This window comes from Aptenodytes forsteri, unplaced genomic scaffold (genome assembly GCF_000699145.1).
Source record: "Aptenodytes forsteri isolate BGI_AS27 unplaced genomic scaffold, ASM69914v1 Scaffold4, whole genome shotgun sequence".
In the NCBI taxonomy this organism is placed as follows: domain Eukaryota; kingdom Metazoa; phylum Chordata; class Aves; order Sphenisciformes; family Spheniscidae; genus Aptenodytes; species Aptenodytes forsteri.
Genome location: NW_008795442.1, coordinates 1,746,820 through 1,762,138, shown reverse-complemented (window position 1 = coordinate 1,762,138; position 15,319 = coordinate 1,746,820). Strand labels below are relative to the sequence as shown.

Below are 15,319 nucleotides of genomic sequence, written 5' to 3'. Positions count from 1 at the left end.
CTAAAATCCCTTTTTTTTTTTCCTCCCCCCCCCCCCCCCCCAATCTTACTTTTCATAAACCGATACTGACTGATGGGAATTCTTTATAATTTGAGTCCTGTATCAGCTTTTGCATTTGGCCCAGGATGACTGTTAATGCTACCTGGCATATACCGACCCAGTTCATTCCCTAATTAATGGGATAATTGGTCATAAACTTGTCACATTTGGACTCTTCTGGGGTTTCCATGCTATTCCAAGATTTAATTTCTTTCCAGTAAGACAGGTCTCTCTGCCTGCCTCAGGAGCATGCGGTGCCAGTAAAGCATGCAATGTTGGAACTAAGAAAGCGGAACCGTTTTCAGAATTTGTTTACCCCCCAAGGAAAAAGAACTAAAAAATCTGAAGAGAGCAATTTGCCTGCAGACTAAGAACATGCTTATTCTATCAAATACAGTTTTCGTATTAATTGTTTCACTACATTTATAGTGATTTTCTTTGTCAAAGTAGCTAGTACGCAGAAACAATGAAAAACCATACCCTGAAATTACAGAGTCTGACATCAAAGGAGGCAGCATAATTTTTGAAGAAAACTGGTGGGTTTGCCAATTAATTTCTTTGCCTGCCATACCGACTTCCCTCTAAAGATTTCAAAATACTTAAAAAAATACACCGCACTCCATAACGCAGCGCTAACTTGCTGGGAAAGCTAGAAGGGGCTGTGGCCTTCCCATTAGCAACTAGCTGTAGACACAGGAGATGTTTCTACATCATCTGGCAGGGCGATATCCGACAGCTTTTCTCATCTGTCAACCCAACTGTAAGTTGCAAAGTTCACTTCAGTGTGCCAGGAGGGCGGGTAGGACTTTAATTTTAAGTGGATGATAGAAGAGATCAGGGAACTGATCTGCACCGAAGCATCCAGAACGCTGTCTGAAGCTGACTAAAACAAGAGGTCCTGGGCAGTTCTCTCTTCACCTCTCCTTCCCTCCCAGCCAGGCTTTAAATGACTTATTGCTGTCACAAAACCCATGGGGTAACTGGGAATTGCAAGCTGTCTTCTGCCTCCTACTCTGTTTTCTGTGACTCTCACATTAACAAGGTTAACTGTATCTTACCATTTTGGGGTTTATGCTGATACTTATAGCCATCAAAAGCTTGCTGTCAATGTAACTGAAGAAAAAAAGCATACTGTAGATGATTATCAGACACGATTCGTAAAAAGAGATGTTAGGACCCTTTTTCTTCCCTGTATAAATGACTAGTTGAGTGACAGTAACTTTTGATAGACACCGTAAAGAATAATATGCTTTCTGTAGTTTTAATTTTAAGCATGTCCACGCTGGATGAATTATCATATGTGTGAATACATAATAGTTTTACAAAACTCACAACTTGGCTGAATTCCCAGAAACCTTCGAGACAGTCATATAGAAATGTTACTGATTTTTTATATCTGATTAGGAAGCTTACAAACTCAGTGTGTAATCTTGGAAGCCAAATTGACAGTAACAAAAAAACCCTAGAAACTATCTATGTATTTTTTTCCAAACTAAATGTTACTTTGATCAATACCCTTTTAAACTGTATCTGGATGATCCAACTATTAGTAGGTAAGTACATTCCTTCAAGCATAAGATCCCATATATGTATGTATTTCTGCATTTTCAAAGGGAGAATGAAGTGCGTTAGGAGACCGAGTTACCAGATGTTACAGCTCCGATCTACAAACTCCAAAGTGAGTCTCTGGTAAGTCAGACCAGATCCTCTGCTCCTTCGTGGTTTCTCCAAGCAAGTTCTAGGCTAACATGATACGGGAAAACCAGTGGGAGTATGAATGTAGGGGGGCTCTTCGTGTGTGTTAGTCAAAGAGGTGATCGCTTCTCTAGGATTACTTCCTCTACTCCACAGATAAACCTCATCTCTCAAGTGCTCTGATTAAAATAAGCAAGTTAAACTCACAAGCTATTTAGTACATAGCTTTGTATTGTGTTACTGTATTCCACACCTAAATACAAGGTTTTTAGCCAAAAGCTTGTATCATCTTCCCCTCACCATATCGGTTTGTCTAATCTTAAATACATTGCCTCATTTTACCAACCGTCTCAGAGTTAGCATCTTTCCATTTGATTAATTATTGTTACAGTATTACTTTTAAAAAAACAAATAACAGATTTTTACGACAATAAACAATTTTTCTGCAGCCATATAAATGTTTTTAGAGCCAGACAATGACAGGAAAGAATCCCTTTTATACATACTATCTTCTGGAAATACTATTAATCTTATTCCGTGTTGGTCATTAAATAGCCATTTTGTAACCGATAACGTAAGTCTTAGACAAAGACTACCCATTACACAAACACTGCGGGAAAAGGATTTGTAAGAAAATGGAAGACTAAATAAGGCCTTGAATAGCTTTATTGAAATCTGTATAAATAAACATGCGCATTTCAAATGTAAACCCAAGTGAACTCAAGTGCAGACAAAATTTTAACCTCTGTCATGCAGGAGGTTAGTTTACATTTAAAAAAAAAAAACCTCAAAGCAGCTTTAAAATACCAGGATGAAACACCAGTTCTAATATCAAGGTATAAAGCAAAGCCATGTCCAACATACCTCATTTATATCCTGTTTAAATGCAATTTTTTAAACTTTTTAATGCTAACATAAATAAATAATTTACCAAAATGTGCACTCACAGAGTGAACTTTTATTTACAATACACAATTTATAACCTATTGTATTTGATTAGTTCAAGTGAAGAACATCATACTTTTTGCTTTTTGCTTTTTTAAATTATTTGTTTAAACGGTGGGACACAAAGCAATTCTCCAGGTAGTAGATATGTGAAGTGTGCCCCCACACTTCAGAGCCCCTCTCAAAGGCAGTATTGTATACAAATCAACAATACATTCTTCCAACTAGATCAAAGGGAAAGCAGCAAATTAAAAAATGTTTCAAACTGTCACACTTATTTTGGCATCCTGGACCCCTGAACATAGTTAACTAAAATCCAATTCAAAGTTTGTATGCCTTATATACTGTACAGGTTCTGACTTGAACATGCAAATGCCAATTCTCTTATAATGAGTTACCTTCTCAGATATTCTGTAAGGCTATGGTGAATTCCATCAGGAACACACAAAGAAAATTAACAGGCCTACCTTTAAAGTCATTTTGTTCGTTAACAATTTAAAGGCAGGGTATATTGAAAAAATTCTCATCTAAGCCCGATACACAGTCATTGCTATGGATACAGAATACTATTAACTCTGATCCTATTACAGAGTAGTTTGCAAGCTGTCAAACTACAAAAACTGGGGAGAGAGAACTTGCAGCACAAGTTTAAATTTTGGACTGACACCAGATTAAAATAATGCATGTCTTATAAGCAAGATAACGTCTGCAGAGTAGATTCCAACAAGCAACAAAGGATACTTACATTTAATTGAAAAACTTTTTGTTAATGCAGCATGAAATCCAGAACCTGTTCCACAGCAGCAGTAAGATGAACGTAATATTCTGGATGCTCAACTATATCACAAAAGGTTAAAACACCTTTTCAAGCTATTTCTTCTATTGTGACCGAATTAAAAAAAAAAAAGAAAAATTCATTTTTAGGGACAAACAAAAATTTGCTCTTTCAAGAAAACTACTGCTTATATATTTGACGTTTTTACTCGTAGCCTGTGTGACAGCCGAAGAAACATGTATATATTCATCCAGAAACTAGACTTGGCAGTAGTATTCTTGCAGTACTAAGAAAATAAATGTCAGAAGTCCACAGATTTAACATTTTAGTTATTAACTCACATCCAAAACAAAAGAAAACATAATCCATCAGAACAGCAGCAGAAAACTTAAAAGGGGTTTATTTGTGATTTCCTATATATAGCTTGTGAATACAAGACTGTAAATGCATTAGAGACAATTTCTGTTTAAGTTTTTATTGTTTCACTTCAAGTACTGCACATGTTAAAATGTAATAAAGATTTACATTCTGTTATCTGAAATTCCCCATCTCAGATTTTTATTCTTAATTTGGTGGGCAATTTCACTCTTTCAATAGGTATCCCCAGTAACAAAGTCTCTTTTATGGCTTCTAGTTCTTCCATTAGTTAGTGTGCATACAATTTTCATTTTCTATATCATTATCATTTTCATTGCTGTCTTCATCACTTTCTAGTGGGATGCCTGTGGCAGCTGAAGCACCTTGTTTAGTTTCCCGGTCAAGAGGGAAAAAGCCAGTTCCACTGATCGTGTCCTGTCTCTGGTAGAAGAGCACATACGCTGCTTTGGACTGTAAAAGAGAGAAACGTAATATGCTTGTGAGGCTCCAGACAAAACATTCACAATCCAAGTTACCCTTTTTTTTTTTGCTTCCAAGTCTACAAGGTAAAATTACAAAGAAATCCAAAGCTTTCATCTAAGTTATTTTTGCCTGTCGCAGCAAACCATTTTTGCTTTGTACTGTCCTTTGAAAGAACACAAACTACTACCTACAAATTTACGGCAAGGTTCGTTATTTACTCTTCATTTTTCTTCCCTCAAGAAGAAAACATCAACAGTCCTAATTTTAGAAAAACAAAAGGTACTTGCCACTATTTGGTCCTCACATGCGGTGGACACACTACTGTCATCAAAGTAGTACCATTTTCCATCATCCTTATTATTTGCAAAAGCAGTATCTAGGAGAAAAAAGTACAGCATCTAGGGACTTTGTATCTTCACAGATGTAATACAATCAGTTGCTAGAGTCTGTTACTGTCAAACACTTGACATTTAACTAACTAAAACCTATTATCACTATTAGATTCATACTTACACACTTTTTTTTTAAGCAAAGAAAGCTTAACCAATAACATTCCCCTTCTAAAGAGAATGTATAGTGAGAAAGGACAGTCAAAATAAAATCCCTCAATTGCTTTTTCATTTTTCTCTCTTCTTTCAGGAGATGCACAACGTACAAAAATACAGACAAGTAAGACAAAATCAGTTGTAAGAGCGCGGTAGCTCTTAGGAGCTCTTACATTTTCTCTTTTCACAACATGCATAGCTAGAAGTATAAGAACCTACAGTTATCCTTGAAAGCTCATTTCATATAGATTTTTATGTTAGAATACTTGTGAAAGCATTTCAAGTAATGAAAAAAATTGCCCCTCAATCATTAAAAAATGCCATTGATTCAAAGTGATCAGTACTTAAATCAAAATAAACATGGAAAGAAAGCTGACGTAGATATTTGAAATCAACTTACAATGCCCTCCTCCCATTCCTCCATAGTGGTTGGAGACAGCAATCAAGTTGTAGCGGCAAGGCCCTGCATTGGGATTAATAAGGAACTCTGACATGTCCAAGTCGCTGTTTAAAGGAAAAAAAAAAAAAAAAAGGAAAAAAAAACAACCAAAAGAAGGTCATGTTAATAATATTTTTAACCATTTCACATTTTGGTGGTCTTTGATCCCTTTACTTTATATTCCCCACAAAAAACACATACACCAGACTACACTGACAGTGCACCTCTTTCGCTCTGTGAGGAGTGGAACAGGAACCAGTAATCTTAGCCAAAACTATTGATAGAGTTCTTCCATACTTATCTACTATTATTATTTTTCCAAGTTCATACTTTTCATCTACAAGCATTTTGTCATCAGTGTTTACTGGATCCATGCATGGAAGCTGAGAACAAAAGCATTTTACAAAATTGCTGGATTAAACATGTGCCCTAGTCATGCTAACTTTTACACTTCCAGCACCAAAATATTTAGGTTTCTTACTTTATTGGAAAGTCAACCAATGTATCCAACTTGTCCCTCATATATCTGCTGTAGGAAAAGCGCTTTAGATGAACTACCAGTACAGGGGGCAGTGACCACAAGTCTAACTTCTTGGTAGCTTGCTGATGTTCTTTACAGTTTGGACAATACCTAAAAGAAAAAAAAAAAATTTAAATAACTGCAGTCCATATGTATGTTAAAATACATTACCATAGAGAAAGCCAGTAACATGGGAGGAACTGAATGAGCAAAAGCTGAAACACACACATGTTCCACCTTCTGTTACTAATGCTGTCGATACCGCTTCTGGTTTAAAACGTGAGGTGCTAGTGTGCAAGCATGCCCACAGTGAAGCTCGACAGCATTTTAAACACAAAAGTAGCACCCCCCAATACAGGATTCTCATCTCCTATAGTAGTTCCTGTATCTTTAGTTAAAACACAGCTTTCTCATATTTTATAAAAAAAGATGAAGGGTTATGAAAATACTTCAGGAAAACTGACTATATGAAAAGCCATAAGTAACAGACAACTGTGGTTCTTCCACGTTTCAATTTCCGAATTCATCCATCTCCCACCCCATCCCACCCACCACTAAAACCAGATAACAGTGACTACTGGAACCTGAAAAAACTCCTTACTAAAAAAACTTGTCTCCTTAGTAGGCAAGTACTAAAGAGGCTGTGACTTATAAATTTCTGTTCCCTGCAATGCATACTTGAATCTTTCAAGAACTAAGGCTCAGGGAGGAAGGTAAGTAAGAACAATGCATGGAAGCAACTCTTCTGTGAAGTGGTCTACGCATATTCTACAACTTGGTATCTAACAAGTAAAGATCTGGGGGCGGGGGGGAAGAGACAAGCCCTAATTAAAAAAGACTGCACAAGTGTCTTTACATAGCAACATCAGATAAAGACAAGAAATTAGGAAAACTAAGGGCAGGCTGTAATTGAAGAACTGTTTTCCCAGTTGGCTTAGAATACTTGGAATACAAATAGCACTGGATTAGGGATGATGAGCTCTCGTCGATTAGACCTGTGAAGACCTGACAAATGAAGAAAGAATGTGATTAATGACCTCTGGTGAGCTGTATCTAGTAGCAACTGCCCGACTTCAGCAGTAGTTGTATTTTGTAGTTTAAATACTCTGCTTAAAATGTGCTGTAAAAATGGAAGCGCTTCACCATACTTGAGTTATACGGTATCTCAAATAGTCTTTCCAGTGTTGTATAAACTAGCCAACCCAGAAAAAAAAATGAGAATTTGTAAGTCAGCCCCCTCCCCTGCCCAAATAAAGGAGGATCTCTGGTGACAAAATTTGAAAGTCTCCAAAACTTGTAAGTATCCACAAAAGAAGAAGTGGGAGACCCTCTCTCCAAACTTAATTCTGAGCTTCAGGTGTTGATGAAGGATTCTTATCTGCTAGAAGATTCCTGGAGAAGAAGGATCTTACAGGAACATCCCATAATTGTGAATATTCAGATAGGATTCCAAATCATAATTTGGAAGAACCATGAATCAGAATAAAAGCTTCTGCCAAAAACTTAATGGTTGGAACATGAATTTGAGAGATTCTACTGACTACAGACATCTCCCATCCCACAAACCTGTCGTTTAAGCACATCCCTATTTCATATATCAATGCAAGGCAAGTTATGTATTTGCATAAAAAAACTTCAGTATGCACCAACCTTTCTCATCTCAGAAAGGAGTATTTGTTTAAACCACTGCCTTGGATTTGGCACAGTATTACTCATTCACTGTGGATCACAGTTCACAGACTAGAATATCGTATAGATTTACCCTTCCTCCTACTTCTGAATGCATTAATTGTCTCCTATACAAACATAACCGTCTGTATATGGTAACAATTTTAGTTAAGCAATGGATCAAAATAGAAAACATTTTGAGAATTTTCAACTACGCTTGAAATGACAAGATTTAAAATACCATTAAGAAATCAGTTAGGTATCTCTGTTAATGTTGACGTGTGTTTTTGATTACATTTTGAGAAATACACCACAGAACGTAACCATTTTAATTTTTTGTCCTTACCATGGGTCTTCAGCACCTAGTTTTTCCTTTGTTGTGAACAGCTCAATGCAATCTTTTAATTTCACAAAAGGCTTTTTGGGAGGCTTATATTCCACACTTTCATGTTTTTCAAAATCCTAAAGAGAAGTATTTCTTGAGTTAAGAGAACAAATGAAACAAAACTCATTTTAGTGATGTCGTCTTACTATAAACAGTAACTACAAAGCTCCTATATATGGAAAAACTGAGCAGAAACCATTCAAGCAAAAAGTTTTCACAGCTTCAGATTTACTTCCAAATTAGTAAGCCTCAGATTTGCCAATTACTTAGATGTGTAAATGAAGTTTATTTACAACAACATATTTACTAGGAATAATGTGGAAAAAAGATATACTAGCTTCTTCTTTTGAAGACTTACAATCTCTTATGTCACGTTAATTAAGTTGTATTTTTCACATTTAAGTTTTATTAGTGTTGGAAAGGGGAGCAACATGAACAGCTTACCTCTGCTGCACTATCATCAAAATATCTCTTCTTCAATTCAGGATCCCAATCCAAAGCAAGGAAAGATCTTTCTAAGATTAAAAACATGTTTTCTCTTAATATTATTTCTTGCTTTACATGAAATTGTATTAACTTTGGGCAAACACTCTTCAAAATTAATTAAACAATGCTAGCATGAATTTAACATGACAAATTGAAGCACACACAATTTCTGCATTTCTAAGAGTTAATTACAATAACGAGTTAATTTACAGAATTTATTGTTGGAAAAGATATATCAAATAGCACACAGAGAGAATAAAACACTCTTCTATGGAAGTGGAGTCAGAAAAAAGTATTAGAATCAAAGGTTGCCCAACCTGTTCCCCATGACTTACCATCAAGCCTAGGTTGCCTATCATCAAATCTAATATGCCTGGTATCATCTTTGATGTAGTTTATGTCAGTATTGCCTAAATTATTGAACTGGAATGTAAACAATCGCTTTTTGTGTCCCGTGAGTGGTTGACCTTTGCAAGTATCCTCAGTACATAATCCATTTTCAGAGTCATTGTCACCTCCAACTGAGTCTTCTGACTGGCTGTTTTCATTCTCTGAAGGAAGTTCCTGATCCTGGCTGGATTCATCATCTTGTTCATCTGTTTCCATTTCACCTGAAACAATCGGAAGAATAAGGAGGAAGAAATGAGGTAGAATAACAATAATTGAAAGACACTAAAGAATTAACTTCAGTTCCAAATTAAACACAAAATACTAAACAAGTTTAGATATTCCAGTCTTACTTGGAGATCCTTCTTCATGTATTCCATTTGGGCCATTACCATTGATACCATGGTCCTTACAGCAATGTAGGGATCCTTCAGTGTCTTCACTTTCAGTACATGTTTTTACGTATCGGCTAAATATAACAAATGAAAGCAACAGTTAGAATCAATGGATTTTTAAATATTTACATTGTTCAAGCCAGATAATTAAATGGTTACAGCAAATCTTTTCTAGTGTACTGTATTCCTGCACCCCTTTCTGATTTATTCAGAATTAATAGCTTTATTGCCTAACATGTCTAGTGTTACAGGCACATATGAAATTCTGCTTGTCTATGATCTTATATTTTTGGCAGATACTTCATTTTATACAACTTGATTCTTGGTATTAGTCTCTGTTTGTCCAGAAATCACTTCTTTAACTGTTCATTAACCATATTTTTTTACACACAAAAAAAATATGGTTTCACTTACAGAGAGTTACATCAACAGAAAATGAAGCATAAATTTAAATTGGAGGTGGTATGATTCTGATTTCTTCCACATCATGACACTTATTCCAGTCTAGTTTCAGAAAGCGTCTACCACGTAGTTTTACAACATAAATTAGTATATAAACTTGTATAGTAGATACAGGAGGTATAACCATAGCAGAATAATTGGCAAAACATTTCCATTTCACCAAGCCCTAACAAACAGCTATTTATACAGCAGAATTAATTCCCCTAAGATGACAATACAGGTTGACTCTCTACTGTCTTCTCAAATAATTTTTGGATGAGGTCATGCTAACAAAAAATCAAATTAAAATCCACACTAATTCACATCCCAAGTGGCTAAAATTTCAGATTTAACATATTTAACAGAAAGCAAATAAAAGACTAAGTACTCAAATCTAATCCTTTTGTTAGCAATGCATGTAAAAATAAGTGCCCACTGATTTCAACTATTAGCATTATTCATAACAAACACATTTTTCTTTAAACAATAACCTTACCACATTCTTAGCAGCAGCAGGTTATACAGCTTATCTTCAGTATTGTTTCTAGGCACTGCTATGAGAAAAGGTTGACCAAACAGTGAAGAACCACTATGGCTGTAACTAGTGTGCCTGCACTTTTCCCTTAAACAAACAGGAATTATAACTTGTTCTGTATCTTCTGTTCTATTGATAGCAATTTCAAATCTAAAAGAACAACAATCAGAAATACAAAGAACAACTGTCATTTAAAAGGGTACAAAGGGGAAAAAATAAAAAATAACAAAACCCCCAAGATTTGTCTTTATCTTATGTCAAAGTTTTAATCTTTTGCAAATAACTAAACAAACTGAAAGAGACCTGAAGAATGTTATCTGTACTTACACATAAATGTCATCACGTTCCATAATACTACTTAGATTTTCATCCATACCAAATATCCTGTGGAACCTGTGATTGTATATATCAGTAACAATCATCTAAAAAGAAAACGGAGTATACACATCATTAAATCAGGTTAATACGTGTTAGAATGTTCATTGTTGTGCTTCACATAAGAAATCACTCTTACCTTATCTGCAGCAACACCAGACAAAGCCGACAATGCTGTGCAAAGGTCCAATATATTTCCAATTTTGGGAACAACTACTTTGTACTAAAAAAATAAAACGTCACTTTAATTTTTTAAGAGAACAAATATGCATGAGGAGAAAACCAAACAACTTATCACATGTGCAGCACACTTCATGTACTTCTTTCAGATTCTTGAACTTAAGGTGTAAAGTATGTAAATCAGCTAACACAAATTCCAAAAGCTGCTGAAAACATAGCAGTTACCTTCACAACTTTACTCATACACACACACTTTGAATACTACATTTATTAGTTTATATAATGCTTTTTTATGTTATTTTGCTTTCTCCATAAGATGACTAACAGCACCAATTACTTATATTTCAACAGCACCTACTTATTTAAGGATTTAAACAGTATGCATGCTGTTGACTAGATTCTTAAGTTTGGAATACAACACAAGTTGTTTATAAAATATTACTGGGAAAGAAAGCAATGGCAGGCAATGGATAAAGACTGAATTCTAATTTCACATGCAGAGAGAGAACCTCATGATTAACAGTCAAAGAAAACCTCTCTGTGTCTTCCCTTAGTGCAGTACACCTGCAGCTTGTAATGAAACTCCACACAGGACTCTTACCTGTTATTTGCATAATAAATAAAGACAGGATTAATTAGAAATAAGGTTTTATAACTTTGTAATTAATTGCCAGGTACAGCATGTGTTTGGTATCTCCTTAAGTCTTATAGTTATTATAGAGCACAAAAGCTCTACTGAACTTGTACTCTTCCCAAACTCTATTCATTCCTGCAGAACCATCTCACATGTCATACAGGGTCATTTTCAACTACTGTGTGTCCCTTGTGCAAATGTGTTCTCACAAATAATTAAATTTCTAGCAGGCTCATCTCCCACTAGTTAATACATGTCCCTTTATCTTTGACTTCCCCAATTCATACTGCCTTTGAGAACACTCCCTTCCCCCCCCCCCGCCCCCTTTCCTTCTTACAGTTCTCTGATTTCAGGTGTTAAAGCCTTTTTGCAAGTCTGCCTAACTGCCCGTGTCTTATTTATTTCACCCATCCTCGCTTACCCCATTCAGCTACAGCTAGAACCATTTAATCATGATTTTGTTACCATAACCTATGTACATTGTTTCATGCCATTCTAAGTTGTATAATACCATCCTTCCTAGAAAAAGGCAAAAGAGATACTCTTTACAAAGAAATCTCATCTGAAATTTTTTCTTTTGACTATTAAGTGATAGCATAGAAGAATTCAGGACTACCTAATATATTTAGTCATGGGGTTTTTTGCACCACTCATTACCAATATTTGCCTTTTGAGGTTAAGAAACTGAGGAATTAAGTCTGGATTAAGTGTATAAATATTTTTTTAATAACCATACAAATTCATTATAGCAACACTAAAATAAAAAATGAGGACAGCATACATTTTAAAGATTAAGAAGCCTTATTAACACAATCATAAAGAAATTTCCAGTATCTTCCTTGAAACTGATAGAAATATAAAAAGGTATGTATAGTCTCCCTCAGGCTTTCTAAGTGGGACTTCAGAACACATACCAGAAAAAAAGCTTGTTGATTTGCTTACTCTACTTATAAATTTAAAAAATGTAAAGGAACTCGGGTTCATTGTTAATGCCACGTGAATCAGGAGTTTTGTACATAAACTAAGAGGCTTACCTGCATAGGCTTTGCAAGTGGATCCATTCTAACTAAATAAACTTCCAAAGTGCGTTCTTTTTTCATGGGTAATGGAAGTGTCAAGTAACAAAAGGGATCAAAGGTTACAGATATCTTAGCACATTCAGGACAAACTAGGGTGGATTTAAAAAGGCCATGAAATATATCTACAATGATGGAATCATTTCTTTTTAAATGGTTTTCCCAGGCTTCTTCAGCAACCACCTGTAATTAAAGCATGACCTGGGTTATGACAAAGTAGTAGGAAATGAATAGTGAGAATTATTAGTAAGAGCACACTTGATAGAACACTCTCAGTTACCACCTAAACATAGAAATCTCACTCCAAAAGACCCTGTAAGATATGTTACTACTATCAGGATCACAGGTTCAAAGATGTATGCTTTTCCTAGGACAGAGATTCTGTCAATGGTATTATGTATTCTGAGAAAGACTTCAAGTGGCTTGGGGCAAGACAAAAGCAAATAAGACTAAAAATTCTATCTGAAGTAACTCATACTCATAACAAAAGAAATTATCTATATGCTTGCAGCTCAATGCTAGAAGAGTTTCCCTAACGTAAGAGTACTGGAGAGAGACAGAACGCCGCATACTTTAGATATAAGAATAAAAGAACAACAGAATGGAAACTGTTTTTCCAACTGAACTCCGCACTGAATCGAACAAAAAGGTCTTAACAAAGCCTTAACACCCCCCCACCCCCAATTATCTTCCAAATAAACACGAATTTACACAAGTACTTGAACAAGATCTCCATTTTAAGGTCTTGGCTTATTTTCTGAAATCTCTTCCAGAAAAAGCAACACGTGATCAGCGTCTCAACCTTTCAGTGCACAATCATGTAGAAGTGTCTTGCAACGTATAGCCTTGACGAAAATGAAGATCAACACCAAAAACACTACCTTGTCTGGTCTCCCGTCTGCATCCTTTAACTGAATGTAAGGCTTTTTCCTAATTCGATTCAAATCCTCATGTAATCCATCCAAGAGAAAAGCCAGTAGCTCTTGACAATCTTGTTGTTGATAACCAGAAAATTGTGGTGCAAATCGTCCCACTTGTGTCTAAAAAAAAAAAAAATACAAATACTTCTGGTACCTTAATTGTTATAAAGAATAGATACTTCTGAGGTGCTACAACAGGAAGTTGAAAAGGTAAAACTTGTAAAGTTATAAAAGATAAACTTTTCAATGCAGACAGGAAGCCAAAACTAATTCTCAAAGACCAAAGCACAGGGACAGTTGACGCTTATTTAAATATACATCCAAGTGTTTTAACAGTTAAGTGAATGGACTGCATACTGATGAATATTACTTCAAATTCTTATTCTTGCATATTTCCTTAAGTTTTGTATACTTAAACTACAAAATCAAAACTGACAATGTACATTCAGGTTAAATTCCCTACTGACCTTAAATGCTCTTGGGGTCACATAGCTGTATTTTCCTGACCACATTTGCTTGATAAGCTCTGCATAAGATTTTGCTATTTCACCTCGCATTCCTAGAGGATTGTCAAAATTCAGCTCTTCTTGGTATTTATCATTGAGGAAGTATTCTGTAAGAGGAGGTGTGTTGCTCAGACACTGTAAATAGAAACACAGAATTTTTAGAACAGTGATTTGAATTAGTTCTAAACAAAGAATGTTTGAACTTTGTTAAAGCAGCCATGAACAATACATTAAACTGTAATGCCTAGTGCCTGCAAGGTGTGTGTGGGGGAAGGTCTTTTACAAAAACAAATAATGGTTTTAAACCAAGACTGGCTGCAGCTACCACTACAGGTTATGCACAGGTAATATTTTTCAAAAGCTTTATGTCAGAATTCAGACATAGTAGTCCAGCCAACCACAGTGTGACACAATTTTTATCGATGTTCAAAACAAACAAAAGATATATTCTTGATACATGAATAGTAGCTTTATGAAACTCCTTGCTGAAAGTTGTTATAGATACACAATATTCAGAGGGCCTCAAGGGGAGACTGCATAGGTACTTGGAAGAGAGCGACAGTAGGGCTTATTAAATCAAATTACACCACATTCAGAACAACATGTGAGCAGAAAATAGTTGAAAACAGATTTTTTTTTTTTTTTTGGCAGGGGTGGGAGGGAAGGGAAGGTGAGGATGCTTGCCCTATTCCTTCTCTTCCTAAGCATCTGCTTATGGATGCTGTTGAAGACAGCAATCTATGCTAGATGGACTAGACCTTGAATCAGAATTGGTGCATCCCTTCCTATGTTCTTTTAAATTATGTGAAGCTGTTTAGAGCTGAAATTAGTTCAAGGAAAGCAAGGGCCTTCGTTTAGACTGAGATAATGACATGCTCTGTACCACTTGTCTCTTCTGTCGGCACTTAGAGATAGCAGGATGTAATCACTGAAGCATGATTTGCAGTTTTAGGAAACCACTTCGAATTTTTGTGTGCTACTCCTTTAAACAAAAACTTTTCCATCACTTGGAAATTATCTCCATGCCATGCCTTAGCATATAGATTTAGCAAAGTTTCTTCACTAAGCATCATAAGCTTTTCTGCGTTCTTTCCTCTATTAAAGATTCCAAGAAAGGTCAAATATTTCATCAGTCTCATCTCTGCCTCTCTGCAAACAAGGGGACGAACAAAAATTTTAGCTCCACATATGCTACTGCGTAAGATGCAACAATTGAGACTGGAAGAATTACAACTTTATTGAGCGGGGCAAAAAAAGTTATTCCTCTTTCTGCCTATCATACCTGGGCAATATTACAAAGCAAAACCAGTCACATGCTGTAGAGAGCTGAGTTTCATGCCCATATCACACTCCTTTCTTTCTCTCCCTCCTCACCTAAAGCTTTAATGAGCTGTCAACACTGCAAAAAAATCCTGGTATTACAGGCCCTTTTGGACACTGAGGGTTGAAGAAAGCTCATTTTTCTCTTGCTAAATGGCAAAGAGCTTTTATTCCTAGTAGTGGTGATCCCAAGCCCACCCCCCCCCCCCCACC

General features: G+C 35.8%; 1 protein-coding gene across 1 annotated transcript in view; it reads right to left on the bottom strand.

Annotated features, from left to right (window-relative positions):
* Positions 1–2,382: 2,382 nt before the first annotated feature.
* USP15 (ubiquitin specific peptidase 15) overlaps positions 2,383–15,319 on the bottom strand; it is a 103,249-nt gene continuing 90,312 nt past the window's right edge. Inside the window, exons 11-24 of the mRNA XM_009281118.1 lie at positions 13,748–13,921; positions 13,242–13,400; positions 12,319–12,543; positions 10,610–10,693; positions 10,423–10,517; positions 10,057–10,245; positions 9,078–9,193; positions 8,673–8,948; positions 8,296–8,366; positions 7,813–7,928; positions 5,760–5,909; positions 5,240–5,343; positions 4,582–4,670; positions 2,383–4,282 (exon numbers count right to left, since the gene is read on the bottom strand). Coding sequence (XP_009279393.1) covers positions 4,097–4,282; positions 4,582–4,670; positions 5,240–5,343; positions 5,760–5,909; positions 7,813–7,928; positions 8,296–8,366; positions 8,673–8,948; positions 9,078–9,193; positions 10,057–10,245; positions 10,423–10,517; positions 10,610–10,693; positions 12,319–12,543; positions 13,242–13,400; positions 13,748–13,921 — 2,034 coding nt within the window. The 3' untranslated portion in view covers positions 2,383–4,096. The remainder of the gene's footprint in view (positions 4,283–4,581; positions 4,671–5,239; positions 5,344–5,759; positions 5,910–7,812; positions 7,929–8,295; positions 8,367–8,672; positions 8,949–9,077; positions 9,194–10,056; positions 10,246–10,422; positions 10,518–10,609; positions 10,694–12,318; positions 12,544–13,241; positions 13,401–13,747; positions 13,922–15,319) is intronic.